Below are 23,770 nucleotides of genomic sequence, written 5' to 3'. Positions count from 1 at the left end.
AGCTCTCTATTCTTCATCCCCAAATCTTCTGATCCTGAAGAGTGGTTTCTCTTTTCATTTACTGATTTGTATGGGGCATTTTATAAATATTTCTGCTAGGAGATAGGATATATGTATTATTTACCATACCAAACTGTACAGCACGTTATTAATGCTGGAAAATCTTATTTAATCTATGTAGAACAGGAAAATGATTTTGCTTACTAGTTAAACTTATTTTCTACTTTTTATAGTTGTACTTTAATTGCTATTGTATCACCGATTTCTTATCAAATCCATAAAATGCAAAACCCTGTTCTTATGAGTGTGTGTGTGTGTGTGTGTTTTTTTTTTCTTCTACATTTCCTAAGCCTCTGAAACATCCAGTAAGTGTTGCCTTAAAGGGTCACTAAAGGAAAAAAACATTTTTTGCTGAAATTACTGTTTACAGGGTATAGAGGCATAATAGTTAACTGATTCCTTTTAGAAATAGATAAAAAAAACAATCATATAATGTACCTACAGTTTAGTTTTTGCTGTTGTTTCCTGGTTCTCTGATGTAGAGAGCCAATAGAGGGCAGTGATGCTTTGTAAAACGAAACTGGATTGGTGCTGAGGGGGTTTTAGACACACATAGCTAGGTTCAGGTAGAGTTAGGTCGGCGTATCAGTAGATACGCTGACCTAACTCAGAATCTACGCCGACCTATGTTTAAGTGTAGTCTCAAACAGAGATACGCTTAAACATATCTAAGATTGCTTGCGCCGTCCTATCTTAGGTTGCAATATTTAGGCTGGCCGCTAGGTGGCGCTTCCATTACGGTCGGCGTAGAATATGTAAATCAGTAGATACGCCTATTCACGAACGTATGCCCGGCCACCGCAGTACATTTACGCCGTTTACGTAATGCATTAGCAGGCCTAAAGTTATTCCATCTATTTGATGGAATAGTAATGTTAAAGTATGGCCGCCGTTCCCGCTTTGAAATTCGAAATTTTTACGTTGTTTGCGTAAGTTGTCCACGAATAGGGATTTATGTTGTTTACGTCCACGTCGAAAATCAATAGGCCCGTGCGGCGGACTCAGCCGCAATGCACACTGGGAAATGTAGGCGCCCGGCGCATGCGCAGTTAAGAAAAAACCGCCAATCACGTCGGGTCAAGCCTCATTATCATAAAACATGCCCCCTCAGACAAATTTGAATTAGGCGCCCTTAAGCCTGCCCGCTTTAGGCTACGCCGCCGTAACTTAGCAGGCAAGTACTTTGAGAATCAAGTACTTGCCTTGCTAACTTACGGCGGCGTAGCCTAAACACGATAAGCTGCGCCGCCTTAAAGTTAAGGCAATCTTGCTAAATCTAGCTAACAGTAATCATACCTCCTTGATTAGTCACTACATAGAGAAATCTCCCAGTACTGTGGTGATCAGGAAACAGACAACCAGGAAGTGTCCAGAACAGAGCAGAATTACAGCAACATCAAAGCAAAAACGAACAATGAGGACATGAAACCAGGACTGCAGTAAGGTAAAGGAAGCTATTTAAGCTAAAAAAAAAATTCCTTTAGTGACCCTTTAAATTGGATGAGTGGATTGTGGGCACCTGCATTGTATGGCATGATGCTACTGGCCTGTCACAATATTTCCTTCCAGGGGACAGCTTTTTATCATTGGGTAATAATTACAGTCAATCAACTTATCTTCATTTGTAATAAATCAACAACACGCTGTCATTTTGTGGGCTAAACCTTTGTTTGCTTTAAGCCCTGGTTCACTCTAAATTTCTGCAGAAGTCGTTCACATATATGCAATACACATCTGATGCATTTTTAAAAAGGGTTTAGTGCTGTGTGATTTTTAGCTCCATGGGCTTGAATCGAAACCACATGCAGAGCACTTATCTGTCCTAAAGTGACATGATTCCAGTACGTTTTTTGCTGTCTTCCTCACCTCCCACCCCAAGAGTGAGGCATAAAATTGCAGCTGTATCCAAATCGCATAAAAAAATAGATTAGAATCGCATCAACTCGCTGCGTTTCCCACACAGCATAAATGTGAACCTAGCCCGACTCTCCTTTGTTGTGGAAATGAAGAGGGATTCCACCCAAAAGGGGAAGTTCCACTCTTCCTCCACACAGGGGGAGCTGGAATCTGGTTTTGACAGGTACCCACTCCCAGTCAGATGGCCGCAGTGGACTCACTGGAAGTTCTTCTCCCCCCCCTCTCCTCCTGCATGTAGCCTTCTGGGACAAGTCACAAAGAACAGTGCAGCTTGTGCAGTGGGAAGTCAGCCTTGAAGCTGCAAGGAGTCACAGCCGGCTGCCCACAGTTAACATGCCAGCGCTGGGGACCCGAAGACCAGTGAAAAACCCATCTCAAGTGCACTATATCCTTAAAGAGGAAGTAAACCCTCATGGGTTATACTTCCTCTTTTTTCCCCTGCAAAGTAAAAGCATAATAGGCTAGTATGCATCACATACGGTACTAGCCCATTATATGCCACCTACCTTGCAAAAGAAGCCTGCAATGTCCCCACATCCATATTCACCCTTCTGGGGCCATGGACTCTGTGACTGGCTGTGTGTGATGTCACTCCCACACATGTGCATGTTTAGGAGATATTTCCAGTACCTATAGGTAAGCCTCATTATAGGCTTACCTGTAGGTAAAAGTAGTGTAATTAGGTTTACAACCACTTTAAGGGCCTCACACATGGGTCGAATGTCGGGCAGCATCGCCCAGTTCAATGAAAATCTGTCAAACTGTCAGCCCATGTGTATGGAAGCCACTGTCAAAGAAGCACAACGCAACAAGGTCTACGGATCGGAATTTGATCAGTGTTCAGGGAACACTTCAGTTTTTATTTTATTCAGACCACTGGGTTAAACAAAAACAAAAACATCTAATAGTGCGTACTAGGCTTAAAGTGGATGTAAACCACTTTTTTTTTTTTTTTTTATGTCACAATGTAGAGTATAAGAATTCCTATCATCTGTGCCCAGTCTTGCCACACAGAGTTAATCCAGCTCTGAGCAATCCTCTCTTATTGTTCAGTGAAAATTAACAGACTTCCAGCTAAAAACCTGTCTAAATAAAAAGTCCTTTCCTCTCTCCTTGCTTTGAGTGACAGATTATTTACATATCTAGCTTGGACATGTTTATCATATGTTATGTTAATCATAATATGCGGTGATCGACAGTATAAAAAGTGAGAAATCCACCCCTCCCCCACATAACACATCCTGGTAATATACAATGAACTGTGGATCACCTCATATTATGATAAACATGTCCAATCTAGATATGTAAATAACCTGTCACTCAAAGCAAGGAGAGAGGAAAGGACTTTTTATTTAGACAGGTTTTTATCTGGAAGTCTGTTCATTTTCACTGAACAATAAAAGAGGATTGCTCAGAGCTGGATTAACTCTGTGTGGCAAGACTGGGCACAGATGATAGGAAATCTTATACTCTACATTGTGATATAAAAAAAAAAAAATTGGGGTTTACATCTACTTTAAGATGGGTGAGTCTGTTTATTAACAAGTCAGCAGCTCCAGTTTTTGTAGCTGCCGACTTTCAAAATGTTCTCTTTAAACAGGAAAAAACAGAAGTCAAAACGTTATTTCTTGGATCATTTGACATTTAAATCTGTTTATAATTAACTCACATTTTAGTAGCTTACATAGTTGTAAGGTAGAGGACATGTCATAAAATCCAATCTCAAGTTCACATTGGCATCATACCATAAATGAATATAATCTTTTTGAAACAAAAGAGTAGTGGGACTTTAAATATGCCAAATGAGAACAGAACCAAAATAAAAGTCTATATAAATTCTATTTACACATAAAACATAGATATGCATAAAGAATAGTTACATGTACTTGTAACTGGTCTACACGTTACGTGGGATCCCCACTTCTTCAGGACTATACATACCGTATATAGCAAGTGTGTTACTTACAGAGTTTCTTACTCAATATCATAAATCATCAAAACAGAGGAGAGAATACAGGATCTGTGTTAGATGTTTTGCCCATAGGATATAGTCTGTACCTATAAACGTAGACGTAAACATAAATATCCAAGAGGGGGAAATAAATATCCAGTGTATAGCAATATACTCCAAACGATGTGAATCCCAATATCTGTTTAAGACAGAGTGGATAAATCCAAAATATCAAGAAAATCAGGCATCTGGTGACGATCACATATGCTGGTATTGGGGCAAGACCTTACCCACCTCTCCTCTGGCAAAGATCGGATATTTATGTTTACGTCTACCTTTATAGGTCCAGACTATATCCGACAGGCAAACTTTTTAGCACAGATCCTGTATTCCCTCCTCTGTTGTTTTGTTGATTTATGATATTGGAGTAAGAAACTCTGTATATAACACACTTGCAAAAAATATATATATAGATAGAGATTATATATATATATATATATATATATATATATATATATATAGTCTTGACGAAGTGGGAGATCCCACGTAACGCGTAGACCACTTACAAGTACACGTATCTATCAGATTTACATTTTTTGTATTTATTGCAAAGTTTCACCTATGCATAAGTTTTTAATATTGTGTCTATGAAAATGTTTTACGTGTAATAAAATTTATATCGATTTTTTAGTAGCTTCCCTCTATAATATTCTTCAACATTATCTTTACCTGGGGGCTTTTTTTCTATGTAAGCTTTTTTAAATAGTCAATTTTGCTTTAAAGAAATTTGACACGTAAAAAAAAAAAAAAAAAAAACACATTTTACTATCCTTAAATGCATTACAAAGTTTTCACAGTGCACTTGGAATATATATTTATCGCTTGTGTGGACCTCTGGTCAATAAAGTTTCTCGTAGACTTTCAATCTCGGATGGAGTGGTCCGGCAGCAGCCTCCTGTAATAAACATAGATATAGCAACTGATATTGTAAAATCGTCATTAACAAGTTTATTAATATTATTTAACGAGCGTCTTGTAACCAATTTAGTTTAAAATAGAAATGAAAAGCAAAACATTTTTGCATAGATATATATAATTAAAAAAAAATGTGGGGCCCTAGATGACGTCAGGTATGATGAAACATGTAGGGCGGAGCATGTTGTGACATCACTACGTTTGGTGCTGGAAGTGATCGGGAAGCTATCCTGTATGTACCTGTGGATTGATATTAACAAGCGCTTTGTTTTTTGGAAGATATGTGGAGTGTTACTATTGCCTTTGTTCAATAAATCTTTTTACAAAACGGTATTACACTATGAAAGGTCTTTTTGTCTATGCCCAACATATATAATGCAGAGTTCTTAGTTATCGTGGTGTGCAGGGGTTTTGCCTGTGACAGTCCTTCACCATTGAAGAGCATTGGATATCGTTTACTACAGGCCTAAATTGACCTATCTGTAGTGGATGGTCAATTCTGTCTGGTAAGCCTTGTGTTTGATCACCTGGTGGAGGTCTGGACATGACACGCATGTTTCCATAGGAAGTTATTATTACACTTTGGACTTTCTTTAAAAAAAAAAAAAAAAATCAGACTGAGATTTGATCACTGGAACCATTGTGTATTTCATTGATATCACTATAGGTGATAATTTCTTTGTATTTTTGATTTAGCGCAACATTTTGTATTGAAATTTTGATACTATGTTTTTATATCACATGGCATGTTGCAGCTTTTTTTTTTGTTTGTTTCTGTATTGCAGTTTGATTTAGCGCAGTTTAGTTTACTTCCCAGTGAATGGCTGTGCAACGGGGGCGTGTCAGGAAAAGTCTGATCCTTGGAGGAGAGTACACAGAGTTTCCAGCATAGCTAGAGAACTGACCATGGTGTGATCTCCTGCTTAGTGTGGTCAGTTTTTAGTAGGAAAGCAAGGGGACTAGCAGGAACATTAGGGATTTCACTTTATAAAGGAAACAATACAGAGAACATGATATGTTCTCATACAAGTACATGGTATATCAGGAATATGAAGCTGTTAATATGCATTTTAGCTGAGCATATATCCAGAATATTTGCTTTATATGCACACCCCTATTATAACATGATCATTTTCAATCCCATCAACAGTTGGGGAAGGCTAAGCACCATTCCTAATATGTTGAGCTTTTCCACTTGGCTTATGAGAATTATAGCCATGGGCATCCTATAAACAAAAAGGATTGTTTTGTCCTGTATAGGAAGTCTCCGAGTTACGAACATCCGACTTGCGAACAGGAGGCTGCATTGCCACTTTTTGACAGCGGGCACATTCGACAGAACATCGAAAAACAACGTATCTGCCGTTCTGCGCATGCTGCTCCGACTTACGAAAATATTCGACTTAGAGGAGGTCTGGGAAAAAAAAATTAAAAGCCAGCAGCTGGCTTTTGATAAATGGACACTTACCTGTCCTGATGTCTCTCGAGTAGGGTTCCCGGTGTGAAGCCGAAAGGCTACACTGCCGCCGACATTGCGAGTAAGGGAACCTGGCAGTGTAGCCTTTCGGCTTCACGCCGGGAACCCTACTGCGAATGCGCGAGGCCCCGCTCCTCTCTCCTATTAGCCAGGGGAGGAGGAGGGAGCCCCCGTGGTGACGTCACTGCCGCAACCGGACTCCTGGTAATGGGAAAGGATACCAGTCAAAGACAGGTATCCTGTTCCCCCTCCACCCCGAAAGGTGCCAATTGTGGCACCGGAGGGGGGGAGGAATCCGATGAGCAGAAGTTCCACTTTACAGTCCCTAACTCGGAGACTGCCTGTATTAGGGTTATATTACATAGTTATGCTTAGAACAAGTCTCCATCAAACTCTTTTATTACAACATTGGGGTTGATTTACTAAAACTAGAGAGTGCAAAATCTGGCGCAGCTCTACATAATAGTCAATCAGCTTCCAACTTCAGCTTGTTCAATTAAGCTTTGACAAAAAAAAAAATGGAAGCCGATTGGTTTCTATACAGAGCTGCACCTGATTTTGCACTCCCCAGGTTCAGTAAATCAACCCGTGTCAATTGTAAGGTAAAAGCTTTATGGCGTGCTTTGTGAAAGATCATATAAAAGGAGGTGTTGGCAATATCAGCTTATCTAAATATAACTTTTCTAAAACTGAAAAAAAACTATTATTTATTTCTATTTTCATTACACAAAAATTGTACATATTCAGCAAAATTAGCCAGCTTTGTGTGTAGAGTCAAAAGAACCACATGAGTGGGACTAAATAAAAGCAAGCCATCATCAAGTCCTGCCAGCAGTACATATACGGCCGATACAAAGCATGGACAAGTGGAGCAATCAGTATCTCAGCAGGGGGATGAGCTACCTACGTGAACGAACTCGAGGGACCTGAGAACAAATATGGAGAAAACTATTTAACTGTTGTATATAAATTTATATACATATATATATATATATATTTATTATACACACACACACAGTTGTTGCAATGTTTGGAACCAGTTCATAAAATGTAAGACAAGGCAACTTGGACTTACCTATCCATTTGGCTCCTAACTGGACCCATTCAAGAGCATGTGCAGATAGAGGTTTTTCATTACTAGCGCTTTGCCAGCTAAACAAGCAACAAAACGTGACGCAAGTGAGTATTTTCAACATCAAACCTGGTCTTGAACACACTTTATTCAAGTAAGAAAAATAGCAGTTGGCTTTTATTTGCTACTCAAAATATTTGCAACTCTGCAAGCAGAACACATGCAGCAAATACAATTTATTTTATACACGGCAGTACATCATAAAATGTCAAACAATTCAAATTTATGCATTGATTTTACTTGACTTATGTTTTCCAGAGAGGTGTGCTGGACACCCTATACTCAGCACATATGAAAATACACTATATTACCAAAAGTATTGGGACACCTGCCTACACGCATATGAACTTTAATGGCATCCCAGTCTTAGTCCGTAGGGTTCAATATTAAAGGAGTTGTAAAGGTAAAAGTTTTTTTACCTTAATGCATCCTATGCATTAAGGTAAAAAAACATCTGACAGCACCGCCCCCCCCCCCCCCCCCCCCAAGCCCCCGTTTTACTTACCTCACCGTTCGAAAGTCCCGGGCTCGTGCTTGTCATCCTGCTCGGTTCCCAGCCTGGCCGTTGATTGGCTAGGCTGGGCGGATTGATAGCAGCGCAGCCATTGGCTGGCGCTGCTGTCAATCACAGCGGATGACGCGGCGGGGCCGAGTGATACAGTCGGCGGCTATGGCCGCTGCTGTATCACGGGAGCGCGCTCACAAAAGCTTTCCACCATGCGAGGGAGCTCGCATGAACGTGGAAAGCTTTTGCGAGGAGGAGCCGAGACAGCTGCCGAGGGACCCCAGAAGACACGGATCCGGGTCACTCTGTGCAAAACGATCTGCACAGTGGAGGTAAGTATAACATGTATGTTATTTAAAAAAAAAAATAATTGTACCTTTAGTGTTCCTTTAAGTCGGCCCACCCTTTGCAGCTATAACAGCTTCAACTCTTCTGGGAAGGCTGTCCACAAGGTTTAGGAGTGTCTATGGGAATGTTTGGCCATTTTACCAGAAGTGCATTTGTGAGGTCAGGAACTTATGTGGATGAGAAGGCCTGGCCACACAGTCTTTGCTCCAATTCATCCCAAAGGTGTTCTATTGGGTTGAGGTCAGGACTGTGCAGGCCACTCAAGTTCCTCCACCCCAAACTCACTCATCCATATGTTTATGGACCTTGCTTTGTGTACTGATGAGCAGTCATTTTGGAACAAGAAGGGACCATCCCAAAACTGTTCCCACAAATTGGGAGCATTAAATTGTCCAAAATGTCTTAGTATGCTGATGCCCTAGAAGTCTTCTAGGACCAAGCCCAACCCTACACCATAATCCCTTCTCCAGCAAATGATTTGGACCAGTGCACAAAGCAAGGGCCATAAAGACATGGATAAGCGAGTTTGGGGTGGAGAAGATTGACTGGCCTGCACAGAGTCCTGACCTCAACCCAATAGAACACCTTTGGTATGAATTAGAGCGGAGACTGCGAGCCAGGCCTTCTTGTCCACATCAGTGCCTGTTCTCACAAATGCTTCTAGAAGAATGGTCAAACATTCCCATAGACACACTCTTGAACCTTGTGGACAGCCTTCCCAGAAGGGTTGAAGCTGTTATAGCTGTAAAGGATGGGCCAACTCAATATTGAACGCTATGGACCAAGACTGGGATGCCATTAAAGTTCATGTGTGTGTGTAAAGGCAGGCGTCCCAATACTTTTGGTAATATAGTGTAGAACAGGCTTGTGTTTCCAAGTCTTCTGGAATTGGCCATTTATTACATTCTGAAGGCAACTTAAAACACAACTCTAAACAAAACTTTTGTAGTTAGTTTTGAATTGTAGAGAAGGGTTTGAGTTTCTGTTTTTTTTTATCATTGTAACTCCACTGGGGAGACTTCTCACTTTTAAATTCCTGTGACATCAAGAAAAGAAAGAGAAAAAAAAAATAAAAAATCAGAGCAACAAAAATCACAAGATCAGTAATTATTATCTTCCCTACTCTCCAAATATTTTTGCTGCTATCCGTTTTGATTGGATAATTTCCCCATCACTTTCTCTCCCGCTGCCTCCCTTCCACTGGGAAAGTAACAGGAAAGGAAAGAAAGGTTCCAACCCCTTCCTACTCTATCCTTAAAATGATATTATATATATATATATATATATATATATATATATATATATATATATATATATATATATAAGTTTTGGTTGGAGTTGGGATTGAAAGTAGGGTAGAGCTTAAAAAGTAGAGTAGCGATGAGCTTAAAAGGCAGTTTTTTTTTTCTTCTAAAAATAACAAACATGTTATACTTACCTGCCCTATGGTTTTGCAGCCCTGATCCTCCTCTCCTACGGTCCTCCGCCGGTGCTTCTGGCCCCACTTTCCTTGCTCTGGGGCAACCCATGCAGACTCGCTCTCGAGCTGCTGCTCTGTGTGTCTATTCATACACAAAGCCGTGGCACAGCCCCGCCCCCTCTCTCTTCTTATTGGCTGTGATTGACAGCAGTGGGAGCCAATGGCGCCTGCTGCTGTGTAAGCCAAGGAGGAGGGATGGGTACCTGGAGAGCCAAGGCTCTCATGCACATCGCTGGATCACGATGGGTCTCAGGTTTATTGGGGGGGGGGGGTTTATTTATCCTAATGAATAGAATACATGAAGGTAAAAAAACTTCTGCCTTCAGAACCACTTTAAGGTTTGATCCAAACATACTGTAGGTTCACACATTAGCCCTGAGCACACTTACCTGTGAGGAAGTAGCTGAACATCATGTATAATAGTGGTATTACTACTACTGCTTTTATAGATGATAGCTTCCCACTGTAGGTGATTGTTACGGATGCTGTCAGGTGCATGTACTGCTCAGTCCTTAAGAACCAGTGACATCACCTGCCCCAGTCCCTTACAAAGCTGGGACTACAAAAAGCACAAGACCCCCCCAAATTTTATACCAGACCCTTTGGGTTTGGTATAAGTTTTAAGAGGGAACCCCACCTTCAAAAAAATTATAAAATGGAGGTCCCCCAAAAATCCACACCAGATGGGGGGTAAGGGGGTGTGAATGAGCTTGTGTGCACCCCTCCACCTAAACTTTACCAGTCCACATGCCCTCAACAAGGGGGTGGGTATCTTCATTGTGCCCATGTTGATGAGAACATGGGCCTATTCCCCACAGCCCTGGCCCTGGGCCACATACAGGTCATCAGTTTAAAGATAACCACAAACAAGGGGCCTAGAATTATTGCTCTTACTCCAGCGTGAGCGTCAATACGTAATATTTGTATTACAATTAAGTTTTACGTGCATTGTATCTTATTGTTAAAGCGGGCTTCCAGATTCCAATAAGCCCCCGCAGACCCGGACAAACAAATAGGCCAGGGATCTGGGGAAGAGTCCCTTGTCCTCAACATGTATGCTTTGCTGGGGGGGGGGGGGGGGGCAAAGTACATCTCTATGTTGAGAGCAAGTGGTGGGTGCATGCTCAGATAAGGGTCTGGTGTGGATTTTTTTTTTTTAGGGGGACCCCACTTTTTTTTTGCATGGGGTTTCCTATGTATAATTTATTTTTTCCTAAAGAAAACAAGACAGCTCCTAAAAGTAATTTACCCCAGGTCATGATCCCATTTCTCTCCTCTGTTAGGGTAAACAATCCAGTCGATCTGTAGACTGCATTTTTTGTTGGCTAAAGATAGGAGGGGGCTAATGAAATCGGGGGAACAGCAATTCACTCCAATGGCCACCAGCTGGGGTGTTGCTGCTGAAACTTTCACTGCTTCTTCAAACTTATCTCCATAACTGGTAGAGGATACGTTCTAAATGAAACAGAAAAAACAGACATGTCACATAACTATATGATAAGAAATCAAACATACAAAGGGCCAGATTCAGGTAGGGAGTGCGTAACTCTGTGCGGGCGCAGCGTATCCTATTTATGCTACGCCTTCGCAACTTTGACAGGCAAGTGCATTATTCACAAAGCACTTGCTCCGTAAGTTGCGGCGGCGTAGCGTAAATTGGCCGGCGTAAGCCCGCCTAATTCAAATCTGTAAGATGTGGGCGTGTTTTATGCAAAATCATCGTGACCCCACGTAAATGACGCTTTTTACGAACGGCGCATGCCCCTTCCGTGAAAGTATCCCAGTGTGCATGCTCCAAATTAACCCGCAAAAAGCCAATGCTTTCGACGTGAACGTAAATTACGCCCAGCCCTATTCGCGAACGACGTAATCGACGGAAAATTCGAAGCTGGCCCGACGTCCATACTTAACATTGGCTGCGCCTCATATAGCAGGGGTAACTTTACGCCGGGAAAAGCCTAACGTAAACGGCGTATCTGTACTGCGACGGCCGGGCGTACGTTCGTGAATAGGCGTATCTATCTGATTTACATATTCTAGGCGTAAATCAGCGTACACGCCCCTAGCGGCCAGCGTAAATATCCAGTTAAGATACGACTGCGTAGGAGACTTACGCTGGTCCTATCTTAGACAAATTCTGGCGTATCCGATTCTTCAGGCGCCAAGATACGACGCCTCACACTCAGAGATACGACGGCCTATCTGGAGATACGCCGTCGTATCTCCTACCTGAATCTGGCCCAAAAATGTTTTTATTTTTTTAAAAGCACATTCTTGATTTAGGTTTCCTAAATATTCAAAAGAACGAAATGAGTAAATCATTTTTAAACATGAGTGCAAGAGTGAAAATCATTAAACCTGCCAGAATGATTACTGTTAATTTACCAGATCTTTACTATTAACCCACCCAACCACTGCCAACACAGCCACTGTGAAACAAAGTAGGAGCATGGTATTTACTTTGCTTGATTCACCCCTAAATAAAGTTAAGCTCTGGGCAAATAGCTACACAGATGAAGTGTATACGGATCTCATAGTAGCAAAAGATGTTCCCACAACCCGATGCACAAGGATAAAGGTTTTGGGTTAGCCACATACTCCAGCAGCAAAGAGAATGGGCAATATGAAATGCAGACACAAGCTGTACCCAGAGGGGATTTTTATTTAGAACACACCAACCTGACATGAGTAGGACAGCCAAGCTTTAGAATTTGGGAACTCCCTGAGAACCTGTACCAGGGCTTCTGCCTCCTTTTGACTAGGAATAGTCTCTATAGCAAACAGATCAACTCCAGCAGATGCCAGGCACTGCATCTGTACCCGATGCCAGTTCTTTAACTCCTGCAACCAGAGACAAAACAATTTAGTTTCCTGTGTGACTTTCAACTTCGCGAATGCCTTAGTAGACTAGTAGAACATTAATGGCTTTTGGAACAGATTCTAAAACATATGGTGATAAAGTCTACAGAGCACAAATGGAAAGAGTAAAGTCTATTAATTATGTCCTATTGGCAGCAACCTTGCAGATTAAAGTGATTGTAAAGTCTTGTTTCTTTTTTCAATAAAAATAACAAATATGTTATACTTGCCTGCTCTGTTGCAGTAGATTAGCCCACATCCCCCTCTTCTGCGCTCCTGGCCCCTCCCTCCTTCACTGCTGTCTCGGCTAATCAGGAGGGAGAGTCTCGGATGGACTGAGACACACGTGGACATCGCTGGACAGAGATGGGGCTCAGGTAAGTATTAGGGGGAGGAGGTGATTGTAAAGTCTCGTATTTAAAAAACAAAAAACAAACATGTTATACTTACCTGCTCTATTGCAGTGGATTTGCTCAGAGCAGCCGGATCCTCCTCTTCTCTGGTCCCTCTTCACTGCTCCTGGCCTCTCCCTCCTGTCGAGTGCCCCCACAGCAAGCAGCTTGCTATGGGGGCACCCAAGCCGAGTCACAGTTCCCTGTGTCCATTCAGATACAAAGCTGCGGCCCGGGCCCCTCTCTATACTAATTGGCTAACTGACTTTGATTGACAGCTGCAGGGTGCCACTGCTGTGTCTCAGCCAATCAGGAGGGAGAGTCCCGGATGGCCGAGGGACTTGTGGACATTGCTGGATAGAGATGGGAATCAGTTAAGTATTAGGGGGGCTGCTGCACACAGAAGGCTTTTTCTCTTAACCACTTAAGGACACCTTCACGCCGATATACGTCGGCAGAATGGCACGGCTGGGCACATCCACGTACCTGTACGTGGCCGTTTAAGCCCAGCCGCGGGGTCGTGCACGCGACCCGGTCCGAAGCTCCGTGACCGCGCCTGCGGACCCGAACGCCGCCAGTGTCCCGCGATCGGTCACATGAGCTGAAGAACGGGGAGAGGTGTGTGTGTAAACACACCTTCACCCGTTCTTCACAGTGGCACTGTCATTGATCGTCTGTTCCCTGATATAGGGAAAGATGATCAATGACGTCACAAGTCCAGCCCCGCCCCCTACAGTTAGAAACACATATGAGGTCACACTTAACCCCTTCAGTGCCCCCTAGTGGTTAACTCCCAAACTGCAATTGTCATTTTCACAGAAACAATGCATTTTTATAGCACTTTTTGCTGTGAAAATGACAATAGTCACAAAAATTTATCAAAATTGTCCGATGTGTCCACCACAATGTCGCGGTCACATTACTAAAAAAATGCAATAAAACTATCTCCTATTTTGTAAACGCTATAAATGTTGTGCAAACCAATCGATAAACGCTTATTGCGATTTTTTTACCAAAAATAGGTAGAAGAATACGTATCGGCCTAAACTGAGAAAAAATTTTTTTTTTTAGATATTTTTTGGGGGTATTTATTATAGCAAAAAGTAAATAAAGATTATTTATTTTTTCAAAATTGACGCTCTATTTTTGTTTATAGCGCAAAAAAAAAAAAAACGCAGAGGTGATCAAATACCACCAAAAGAAAGCTCTATTTGTGGAAAAAAAAGGACGCCAATTTTGTTTGGGAGCCACGTCGCACGACCGCGTAATTGTCAGTTAAAGCGACACAGTGCCGAATCGCAAAAACTGGCCAGGTCCTTTACCTGCATAATGGTCCAGGTCTAAAGTGGTTAATTCATAGAATTCATTAAGAGAAAAAAACTGCCTTTATAAACCCTTTAATATAAATCAGTTGTTGCTCTCACCTATAGACTAAGGCCCCTTTCAGATGGGCGTTCGGAAGATGCGTTCATTCCTATGGACAGGCGGGTGTCAATGGACTTGCGTCCGATCAGGCCCGCTATAAACAAGAGAGGACTCCACCCTCTTCTGTTTAGAGGAGAGGATCAGAGGTAGCCGAGTATAAAACAATGATGTCCATTTACTCTTGGCTGCCAATAGAACAGAGCGGGCTCTGTCCATGTCCACTCTGTAGATACTGAGCGGACATGAATGTGTCATCTGCCTGCTCTGCTCCAATCTCACAGATCCCCTGCGTATCCAAACAATCGCCCCATGTGTAAGGGGTACGACTAGTTCTGTCAATTCCAATAATAAAATGATACTATGTTCCAAATAAATACAGTACATTAACAAAAAGTGCCATGTATAGGCTTAGTTTGTACGTGTGGTAAAACCAGGCAGTTGACGTGTGCTTTTACCTCCCTCTGAATGCCCAAATTCAAAAGAACATTGCAGCCACTCAGGTCCATTTACATTTTCACAGCAAATTTAACTTTAGCTTTCCAAATACGCCACTGAAGTCAATAGGACCATGCATATATTTGCAGGCCAACCACTTGGGGTGTAGACAATAAAACCTGGAAGCTGATTGGCTTCTATGCAGAACTGCACCAGATTTACACGCTCCAGTTTTAGTAAATCTCCCCATTGTGACAGTTCAAAAAAGTAAAAAAAACAAACAGTAAACAGTGCCCTGGCACTGCCAGCTAGAACCAACACTTCCTGTATGGTAAAACGCTGCCTTTTACCATGCAGGTAGCGTGAACGAGTCATTTTTTTTGCAGACCACCAAGGAGCATGTATCTGTGGATTTTCCTGTGGCATCAGAGCTTACAGGTCTGGACTGTTATATCAGGATCTCATCGTCTTAAAGCGGAGTTCCACCCATAAATATAACATTACATCAGTAGTTTTAAAAAAATGTCATTAGTCCTTTAAGAATTTTTTTTTTTTTTTTTAGATGCCTTCAAAGTGTTGTTGCTAGGCAGAATAGTTAATCTTCCCTCTTCCTGCACCTAGGTGCTTAAGCTTCACCGCACAGACTCATGGGAATGTAGTGGGTGTAACTTTCCAGGAGTCTGTGCACTCCCCAGTCTCGAAGAATCATGTGACTTGGACAGTACAGGAGCTGAAACCTGATCTGAAACCTATTACTGAGCATGTGCGAGATCTGCAAGGCTGAAATCCAGGAAGTCATACAGTCTGGCTTCATGATACCCACACTTAAGATGGCCCCAGTCAATTTCTATTTTATAAAGTGTCTAAATGCTGTAACAACCTAACAAAACAGACCTTAGTTTACAGACTAACTTTACTAGAATACATTAAGCTTGTGTATTACAGGGGTATTTATATTTAAAAAGCTGGTTTATGTTAAACAGATTCTGTCACATACCTCAATACTCATGTCTTTGACATAACTTCCCGTATACTCAGAGCCATCATGAAGAAATGCTCCATAAGGGCCAATAGATCCAGCAATTAAAATATTTTTTTTTTCTGAAAAGTCACAAAAAAAAACAAAAAAAAAACAACAACACTTAGTCAAAAGAACTTGACATGTCAGAAAATACCAGGCATAAATGATTACCAATGTCACATACAGTACTTTACAATCAATATGCACCCCATCCTAAGTGAAGAGGATTTTTATAGTTGGGAATAAAACGTGGTCCTATGCAACGGGCAAAATTTCAGCAATAACCTTAGCTATAGTACCAGCCTAGAGACCAAACAACTGACGCATTTTACCGCTCAGGGCTTAGTCATAGAGATGGGAGGCACTTAACCACTTGCTTACTGGGCACATATACCCCCCTCCTGCCCAGGTGAAATTTCAGCTTTCGGCACTGCGCCGCTTTAACTAACAATTGCGCGGTCGTGCGACGTGGCTCCCAAACAAAATTGACGTCCTTTTTTCCCCACAAGTAGAGCTTTCTTTTGGTGGTATTTGATCGCCTGTGCGGTTTTTATTTTTTGCACTATAAACAAAAAAGAGCGACAATTTTGAAAAAAATACAATATTTTTTACTTGTTGCTAGAATAAATATCCCAATTAAAAAAAAAAAAAAAAAAATTTTTTTTCTCAGTTTAGGCCGATACGTATTATTCTACATATTTTTGGAAAAAAAAAAAAAAACGCAATAAAGCGACTGGTTTGCGCAAAAGTTATAGTGCCTACTAAATAGGGGACAGAATTATTATTTTTTATAATTTTTTTTTTTTACTAGAAATGGCGGCAACCTGCGATTTTTATTGGGACTGCGACATTATGGCGGACACATCGGACACTTTTGACACATTTTTGGCGCCATTCACATTTATACTGCGATCAGTGCTATAAATATGCACCAATTACTGTATAAATGTGACTGGCATTGAAGGGGTTAACACTAGGGGGTGAGGAAGGGGTTAAATGTATTCCCTGCATTGTGTTCTAACTGTAGGTGGAGGGGGGGTGACCGATCTATGTCCCTATGTACAAGGGACACAGATCGGTCTCCTCTCCAGAGACAGGACGCTGTCTCTGTGTAAAACGGCAATGAGAGATGATCTCATATGTTTACATATGAGATCATCTCTCATTGGCCGCACAGATCGCATCGCAAACGGCCACTCTGATTGGTCGTTTGCGGCGAACTGTAATTGGCTGTGTCCAAGGGACACGGCCAACACAGAGTTTCCCCGCTGCGCGCTCTGGAGTGCGCGCGGGGAACGTCCTAAGGGGCGGATGTCAATTGACGTCCAGTTGGATATTCAGGTCCGCGCTGTAGCCGTCATTCGGCTATAGCGCGGGTCTGAAGAAGTTAAAGTGATTAGCGAGAACCAGCCTTATGCCCCACATGCTCCAATACTATATGTTACATTGTACATACAGTAAATGTTGGAATCTCAGGAGTTCCTGTAGACATGACTATATGTATGAGTCTGAAAGCTGCTGTGGCTGGACAGGGCTGGTCAGTGCACCAAGCGATACATTTAGGGCAGTATGCGCTGGGGAAAAAATGCCTGGAATGCAAGAAATCTGCGCTCTGTGCATTCATCCCTGGGCGCATACTGGCCTAAAACTTTGTACTACTTGGTGCACCATCCAGCCACAGCAGCTATCAGCCATAGAGTTTTTCCAGGCTGCTGGCAGGGGGGCTAGACGTTGCTCATGTGCCTTTCATCAACATGAATATGCCAGGATCTCACACTCATGGGTTAAATGCCCAGCATGTACAAGGTCAAACTCTGGTAAGGTGTTTGCTAAATATTACCTAAGGACTGTGTGTTGAATTCTTCTGCAGCTTCTTTAGCAACGGATACTGCGACATTAAAAAGTTCTTCTGCCTCATCTACATTCACACCCAAATGTTGTACAAATCCTTTAATGCTAGCTTGGTAGGTAGCTGTAGTCAAGACTTCAGAACCGCTCTTGAGAAAACTAAAACATAAAAAAAAAAATAAAAAAAAAATGCATAAATAAAAGGATCCGATAGCTCATAAAATACCAAAAATGTTATGTGCAGTAAGCGTAAAACAAATTACAAACCAAACATACCCTTGCTGTTAAAAATACACTGGGGCTGATTTAGTAAGTGCCCACTTGGTTGACCACGTGGATGTAGCTTCTCATGCCTTCTTATGGACTTTTCATGGGTTCATAGCAAAACCCTTATTGTCCATCGATTTTTACCCTGTGGCCAACTGGTACAGCAGCAGATCTAATCCCAACCATTACATCTTGTATGATTTGCCAAGGTAGTCAGGCCTCTCTTTTAGAATTTCCCATTCACTGCTGTGGCGGATTCACTGGTAAACCCAATTGATTTAACTAAAGTGGAAGATTGCCCCTTTTGCAGATATAGCTACTGTATGTAAAACATTAAGATTGAGTGCCTACATTTTAAAATCCAGTAATACACAGTCTCACTCTGCTCTGCACATGCTCAGTTGCTCTCCATTTTTAGGCACTGCCGAGTTTGTAAAGGCTGATCGGCTGACAGCCTTAGGCCCCTTTCACACTAGGGCGGGAGGTGCGCTGACGGTATAGCGGCGCTATTTTTAGTGCCGCTATACCGTCGGAATTGCGGCGGTATTCGGCCGCTAGCGGTGCGTTTTAACCCCCGCTAGCGGACCGAAAAAAGGGTTCATACCGCCGGCAATGCACCTCTGCAGAGGCGCATTGCCGGTGGTATAGCCGCGGTGTCCCATTGTTTTTAATGGGAAGGAGCGGTAAAAGATGCGACTAGCAGGACTTTTGGAGCGGTCCTGCTAGCGCACCGCCTCAGTGTGAAAGCTTACACACTGAGACTGCAGGGCAGGAGTTTTTCAGGCGGTATTTAGGTGCTATTTTTAGCGCTAAACCGTTTGAAAAACTCCTCAGTGTGAAAGGGGCCTTAAAGTGGAATTAAACCCTCCTATCTTTTTTAGCCAAGGAAGCTGCTTCGGTTTGATGGCAACTGCCATGGTGCTGCATCTGTGGTCAGCCATTTGATGGTTTGACAGTTTGGTTGAGGAAACAAGCAAATGTGACAGTTATTAATTTCGGCATTCCAGGAATGTAACTGTTTTTAAATTGTTAAAAGTGGAAGTAAACCCTTCTATCGTTTTGAGCCAAGGAAGCTGCCATCTTGGCTTCTGTTTAATTTTCAGCTGCCATGGTGCTGCTCATGTGATCAATTATGACTCCAACCATTGGATGGTTTGACAGTTTGGTTGAGAGCACATCAAATGTGACAGATACATTCCTAACACATTCCGGGAATGTAACAATTTTTTTAAACTGTGAAATTAATGGGTTTACTTCCACTTTAAAGTGAAAAGTAAGTCCTGCTAGATCACTTCAGGCTGGCCCATTTTGCAGGTATAGTTATGTAAAACATGAGAAATAGTGCCTGTACTGTGTAAAATTCGGTAATTTACTGCCTTACCCTGCTCTGCACAAGCTCAGTTGCTCTCTATTTCTAGGTATTTTTAAGCACTGACTAATTTGTAGAGGCCGATCTACTGACAGCCTTAATGCGGAATAAAGTCTTCCTATCTTTTACAGCCAATGAAGCTGCTTCTGTTTGATCTGCAACTGCCATGGTGCTGCATCTGTGATCAGTTAAGACACTGGCCATTTGGAGGTTTGACAGTTTGGTTGAGGTTGCTAGCAATCCCGGCATTCCAGGAATGCAACTATTTTTAAATCATTAAATCAATGTGGCTCTGGGCTTCAGCAAAATGGCAGCCTCCAGCAAGATGAAACCGGATCAATGCTGGAGGCAATTTACAGCACACACTAATGTTAGTGGCATAATTATTAATGTGGAATGTAGATCCTTGCTAAAGAACATTTTTATGAAGTGGTTATGGGTAAAGTTCTGCTTTAAATTGATGGGTTCAGTTCTGCTTTATGATTTACTTCTGTTTAGGGCCTCTGGACTTCAGCAAAATGGCAGCTTCCACCAAGAAGAAACAGGAACAAAGCTGGAGGCAATTTACAGCGCGCACTAATGTTGGTGGCATAATTATAAATGTGGAATGTAGGTTCCTTGCTAAAGAACATTATTTTTATAAAGTTCTGCTTTAAATTGATGGGTTTAGTTCCGCTTTATGATTTACTTCTGCACAGGGCCTCTGGGCTTCAGCAAAATGGCAGCCTCCAGCAAGAAGAAACAGGGACAAAGCTGGAGGCAATTTATAGCACACACTAATGTTGGTAGCGTAATTATACTGTATTAATGTGGAATGTACATTCCTTGCTAAAGAACATTCTTTTTTATCAAGTTGTTATGGGTAGAGTTCCACTTTAAAGTGGAGTTCCACTCAAAAAAAAAAAAAATCTATATACACAAAAATCCTGTAAAAAATTATATATATATATATATATATATATATATATATATATATATATATATATATATATATATATATATATATATATATATATATATATATATATATATATATATATATATTCTACTTACCAGAAATGACAGTTGCTATGAAGAAGTTCCTAATCTGCCTCTTCCCATACCGCGGCAGGTCTTCTCCCTCATCCTCCCTGCGTTGTCTTCTGGGGAATGGGGCGCGCTGCCTTCTGGGAACTGTGTGTATCCCAGAAAGCAGCCACGCATTCACAGAAGCGGCGCGCGACTCGTGCATGCACAGTAGGAAACAGGCAGTAAAGCCGCAAGGCTTGCCTGTTTCGCTCAGCCAGGATTGAGCCATCGGCCTCGGGGGGGCCAACATCGCGGGCGCCTAGGACAGGCAAGTGTCCTTATTAAAGGTCAGCAGCTACAGTGTTTGTAGCTGCTGACTTTAAAAAATAAAAATAAAAAAAAATTGTGAGAGGAATGTACCGTATTTATTATAATTACCGTATATACTCAAGTATAAGCCAGAGTTTTTCAGCACATTTTTTCGTGCTAAAAATGCCCCCCCTCGGCTTATACTCGAGTCACCTTTTTGCGCCTGATCTCCCAGACTTTGGGGACCCGGTACCGGCCGGTCGTAGGTCCCCTGGACCCCAAACTTGCCGGGCACCCCTTCCATAGACTCCCATGTTAAACGGCCATTTCTCCGGTGATTTGGGGAACCGGTACCGGCTGGTCGTAGGTCCCCAAACTTGCCAGGGAGCACTGATTTTTCAAAGCCGGGCACCCCTTCCATAGACTCCCATGTTAAACGGCCATTTCTCCGGTGATTTGGGGACCCGGTACCGGCCGGTCGTAGGTCCCCTGGACCCCAAACTTGCCAGGACGCACTGATTTTTTAAAGCCGGGCACCCCTTCCATAGACTCCCATGTTAAACGGCCATTTCTCCGGTGATTTGGGGAACCGGTACCGGCTGGTCGTAGGTCCCCAAACTTGCCAGGGAGCACTGATTTTTCAAAGCCGGGCACCCCTTCCATAGACTCCCATGTTAAACGGCCATTTCTCCGGTGATTTGGGGACCCGGTACCGGCCGGTCGTAGGTCCCCTGGACCCGGAACTTGGCACACATGTAGCCCAATTTCTCCTATACAAGTGTGCAAAGTTTGTTGGCTGGGGAACCTAGGGCTGGGGAGCACCGATTTTTCAAAGCCGGGCACCCCTTCCATAGACTCCCATGTTAAACATCAGTCTAGTCATGGACACAGTGAGGCACACAGATGGACACCCTAGGCTTATACTCGAGTCAATACTTTTTCACAGTTTTTTGTGGTAAAATTAGGTGCCTCGGATTATATTCGGGTCGGCTTATACTCAAGTATATACGGTACCTTGTGTGAACATCCTTTATTGCTTGTGGGTTGGTATGAAGAAGTCTTGCACTCCAAAGTGGATCTCCCTAAAATAGAAAAATTACAGAGTAGGTTTATCATGAATTGCTAGTTGTTGCTCCTCTTTATCTTGCCAAGTAATTAGAAACATTTGCTTTGTGTATAGAACAGCTCTTTTCAGAAGAACCCTCTTACGTTGGTGGTCTGTGGGAGAGAAGAACCCTCTTACGTTGGTGGTCTGTGGGAGAGAAGAACCCTCTTACGTTGGTGGTCTGTGGGAGAGAAGAACCCTCTTACGTTGGTGGTCTGTGGGAGAGAAGGACCTTCTTACGTTGGTGGTCAGTGGGAGCAGGGCCTCCCAACATTGGTGGTCAGTGGGAGAAGGACTGGTGGTCAGGGTGAAGAATGCTCCTTATACTGGTGGCCAGTGGGAAGTATGGCCCCCGTACACAAAAAAAAAAAAGTTAGTCGTTTTCTATCTGAAAGAAAGATATTGTTTATTGCTCAATGAAGCCCTTGCAACCTCTGGAGGAACCCCAATTGAGAAAGGCTGGTATATAGAAAAGTAAGTGATAAGGTGAGTTAAACATGTTTATAACATTACCACACAATTATAGTATATTAAAGCGGATCTTCAGTCATTTTAAAAACTTTCCATCTATTAAATATTCTGCCCTTGTTGTTTTTACTTTGGATAGTAAAACATTTTTTTTCTGCCAGTAAATACATTATACAGCCCACTTCCTGTTTCTTAGCCTAGGCTTATGACATAATGCACAGCTCTCTCTCTCACTCTTGTGAGAGTTTGCCAGGAAAGGAGAGGGGGTGAGTCATAAGAGGGCCAATGAGAAGTAGAATACATACTGGCCTAAATTAATGAAGATTTTTTTTGGGGGGGGGGGGGGGATATGTATTATAGCAGAAAGTAAAAAATATTGTTTTTTCCTCAAGTAAACAAAATCATAAAAAAATATTATTATAAAAATATATAATAGTACAGAAAAAAATAAAAATACAGAAAAAATTAAAACACAAAACAAAAACCTACTGGCACTGTCCTTTGCCCTACTGACACTGTTCATGTTTTAATACATTTTAAAAATGTCTGTTTACACATTTATTTATAAGAGTATATATAATATACACACACACACACATACTCACACGTTTTAGCTTTGGGCGCACACCCTAATGCAATAGGCTGCGCACACCTATGACTACAGGATTTGTAGCTGCTGACTTTGAACTTTGGCACATCTGAGTGGAGATCCTCGCTAAGTACACCTATGTGAACAAGGCCTTATGGTCTGCCAGACTGGGTATAAATCATATTGTTGGAGAATGATCTGGCACTACCTGTTTGGTAGATCTGATAGAGATTGTATGATCAGATTGTAGCATGTATGGGCATCATAACATGAAATATCTGTCTGTATAGGTTCCATGCAGTAAGGTGTAGTAGAGGGGAGCTGTGATTGGGGAATGTATGGGGAGCACACACAGATCGCATACCTGGATGATGAATCCAGCAGCCTCCAGCTCAGTAGACAATCCTCCACTCAGTACTCTCACTGTGTCTGCCATGACATCAGCCTCCTGTGTGATGTCATCAGAGAATCATGTCTGATCTAGTTCTTCCTCTGCAGATGTAGGCAGTCCTATACATAAATCATTAACAGATCACAGGATCCGGCCACATGTCACCTGCAATAAGCTACAAAGAGAAGCTGAAGACAAACACAACAACTGCAGACCTCAGCACTTCCCTACACTAATAACTAAGGAGACCCCTCCTTCTACAGCCCTCTCTCTATTCCACCATCGGCCCCTTAGTACTGCTCAGATGTAGCGAGCACTTTAAACAGAACCGGTTGTGGGAATTGTAGTCTCTCAAACCATAACAATGCACGGCGTTCGTTCAAGACAGAACTACAATTCCCACAAGCCCTCACGCCTGAAAGTGTCACTTGTAAGCCAA

General features: G+C 42.2%; 1 protein-coding gene across 1 annotated transcript; it reads right to left on the bottom strand.

Moving 5' to 3' along the window:
• Positions 1 to 4,732: 4,732 nt before the first annotated feature.
• LOC120926347 (homocysteine S-methyltransferase 1-like) lies at positions 4,733 to 23,617 on the bottom strand. The gene is made up of 8 exons (XM_040336183.1): positions 23,305 to 23,617; positions 21,793 to 21,860; positions 17,818 to 17,984; positions 15,954 to 16,057; positions 12,525 to 12,686; positions 11,095 to 11,300; positions 7,456 to 7,532; positions 4,733 to 4,883 (listed from the first exon to the last, which is right to left on the bottom strand). The coding sequence occupies exons 1-8, from the start codon at positions 23,374 to 23,376 to the stop codon at positions 4,804 to 4,806; spliced, it is 936 nt and encodes a 311-aa protein (XP_040192117.1). The 5' UTR covers positions 23,377 to 23,617; the 3' UTR covers positions 4,733 to 4,803.
• Positions 23,618 to 23,770: the final 153 nt, after the last annotated feature.

Source organism: Rana temporaria, chromosome 2, assembly GCF_905171775.1.
Source record: "Rana temporaria chromosome 2, aRanTem1.1, whole genome shotgun sequence".
In the NCBI taxonomy this organism is placed as follows: Eukaryota; Metazoa; Chordata; class Amphibia; order Anura; family Ranidae; genus Rana; species Rana temporaria.
Note: the sequence above shows the minus strand (reverse complement) of the source record. Positions and strands in the feature narration are given on the sequence as shown.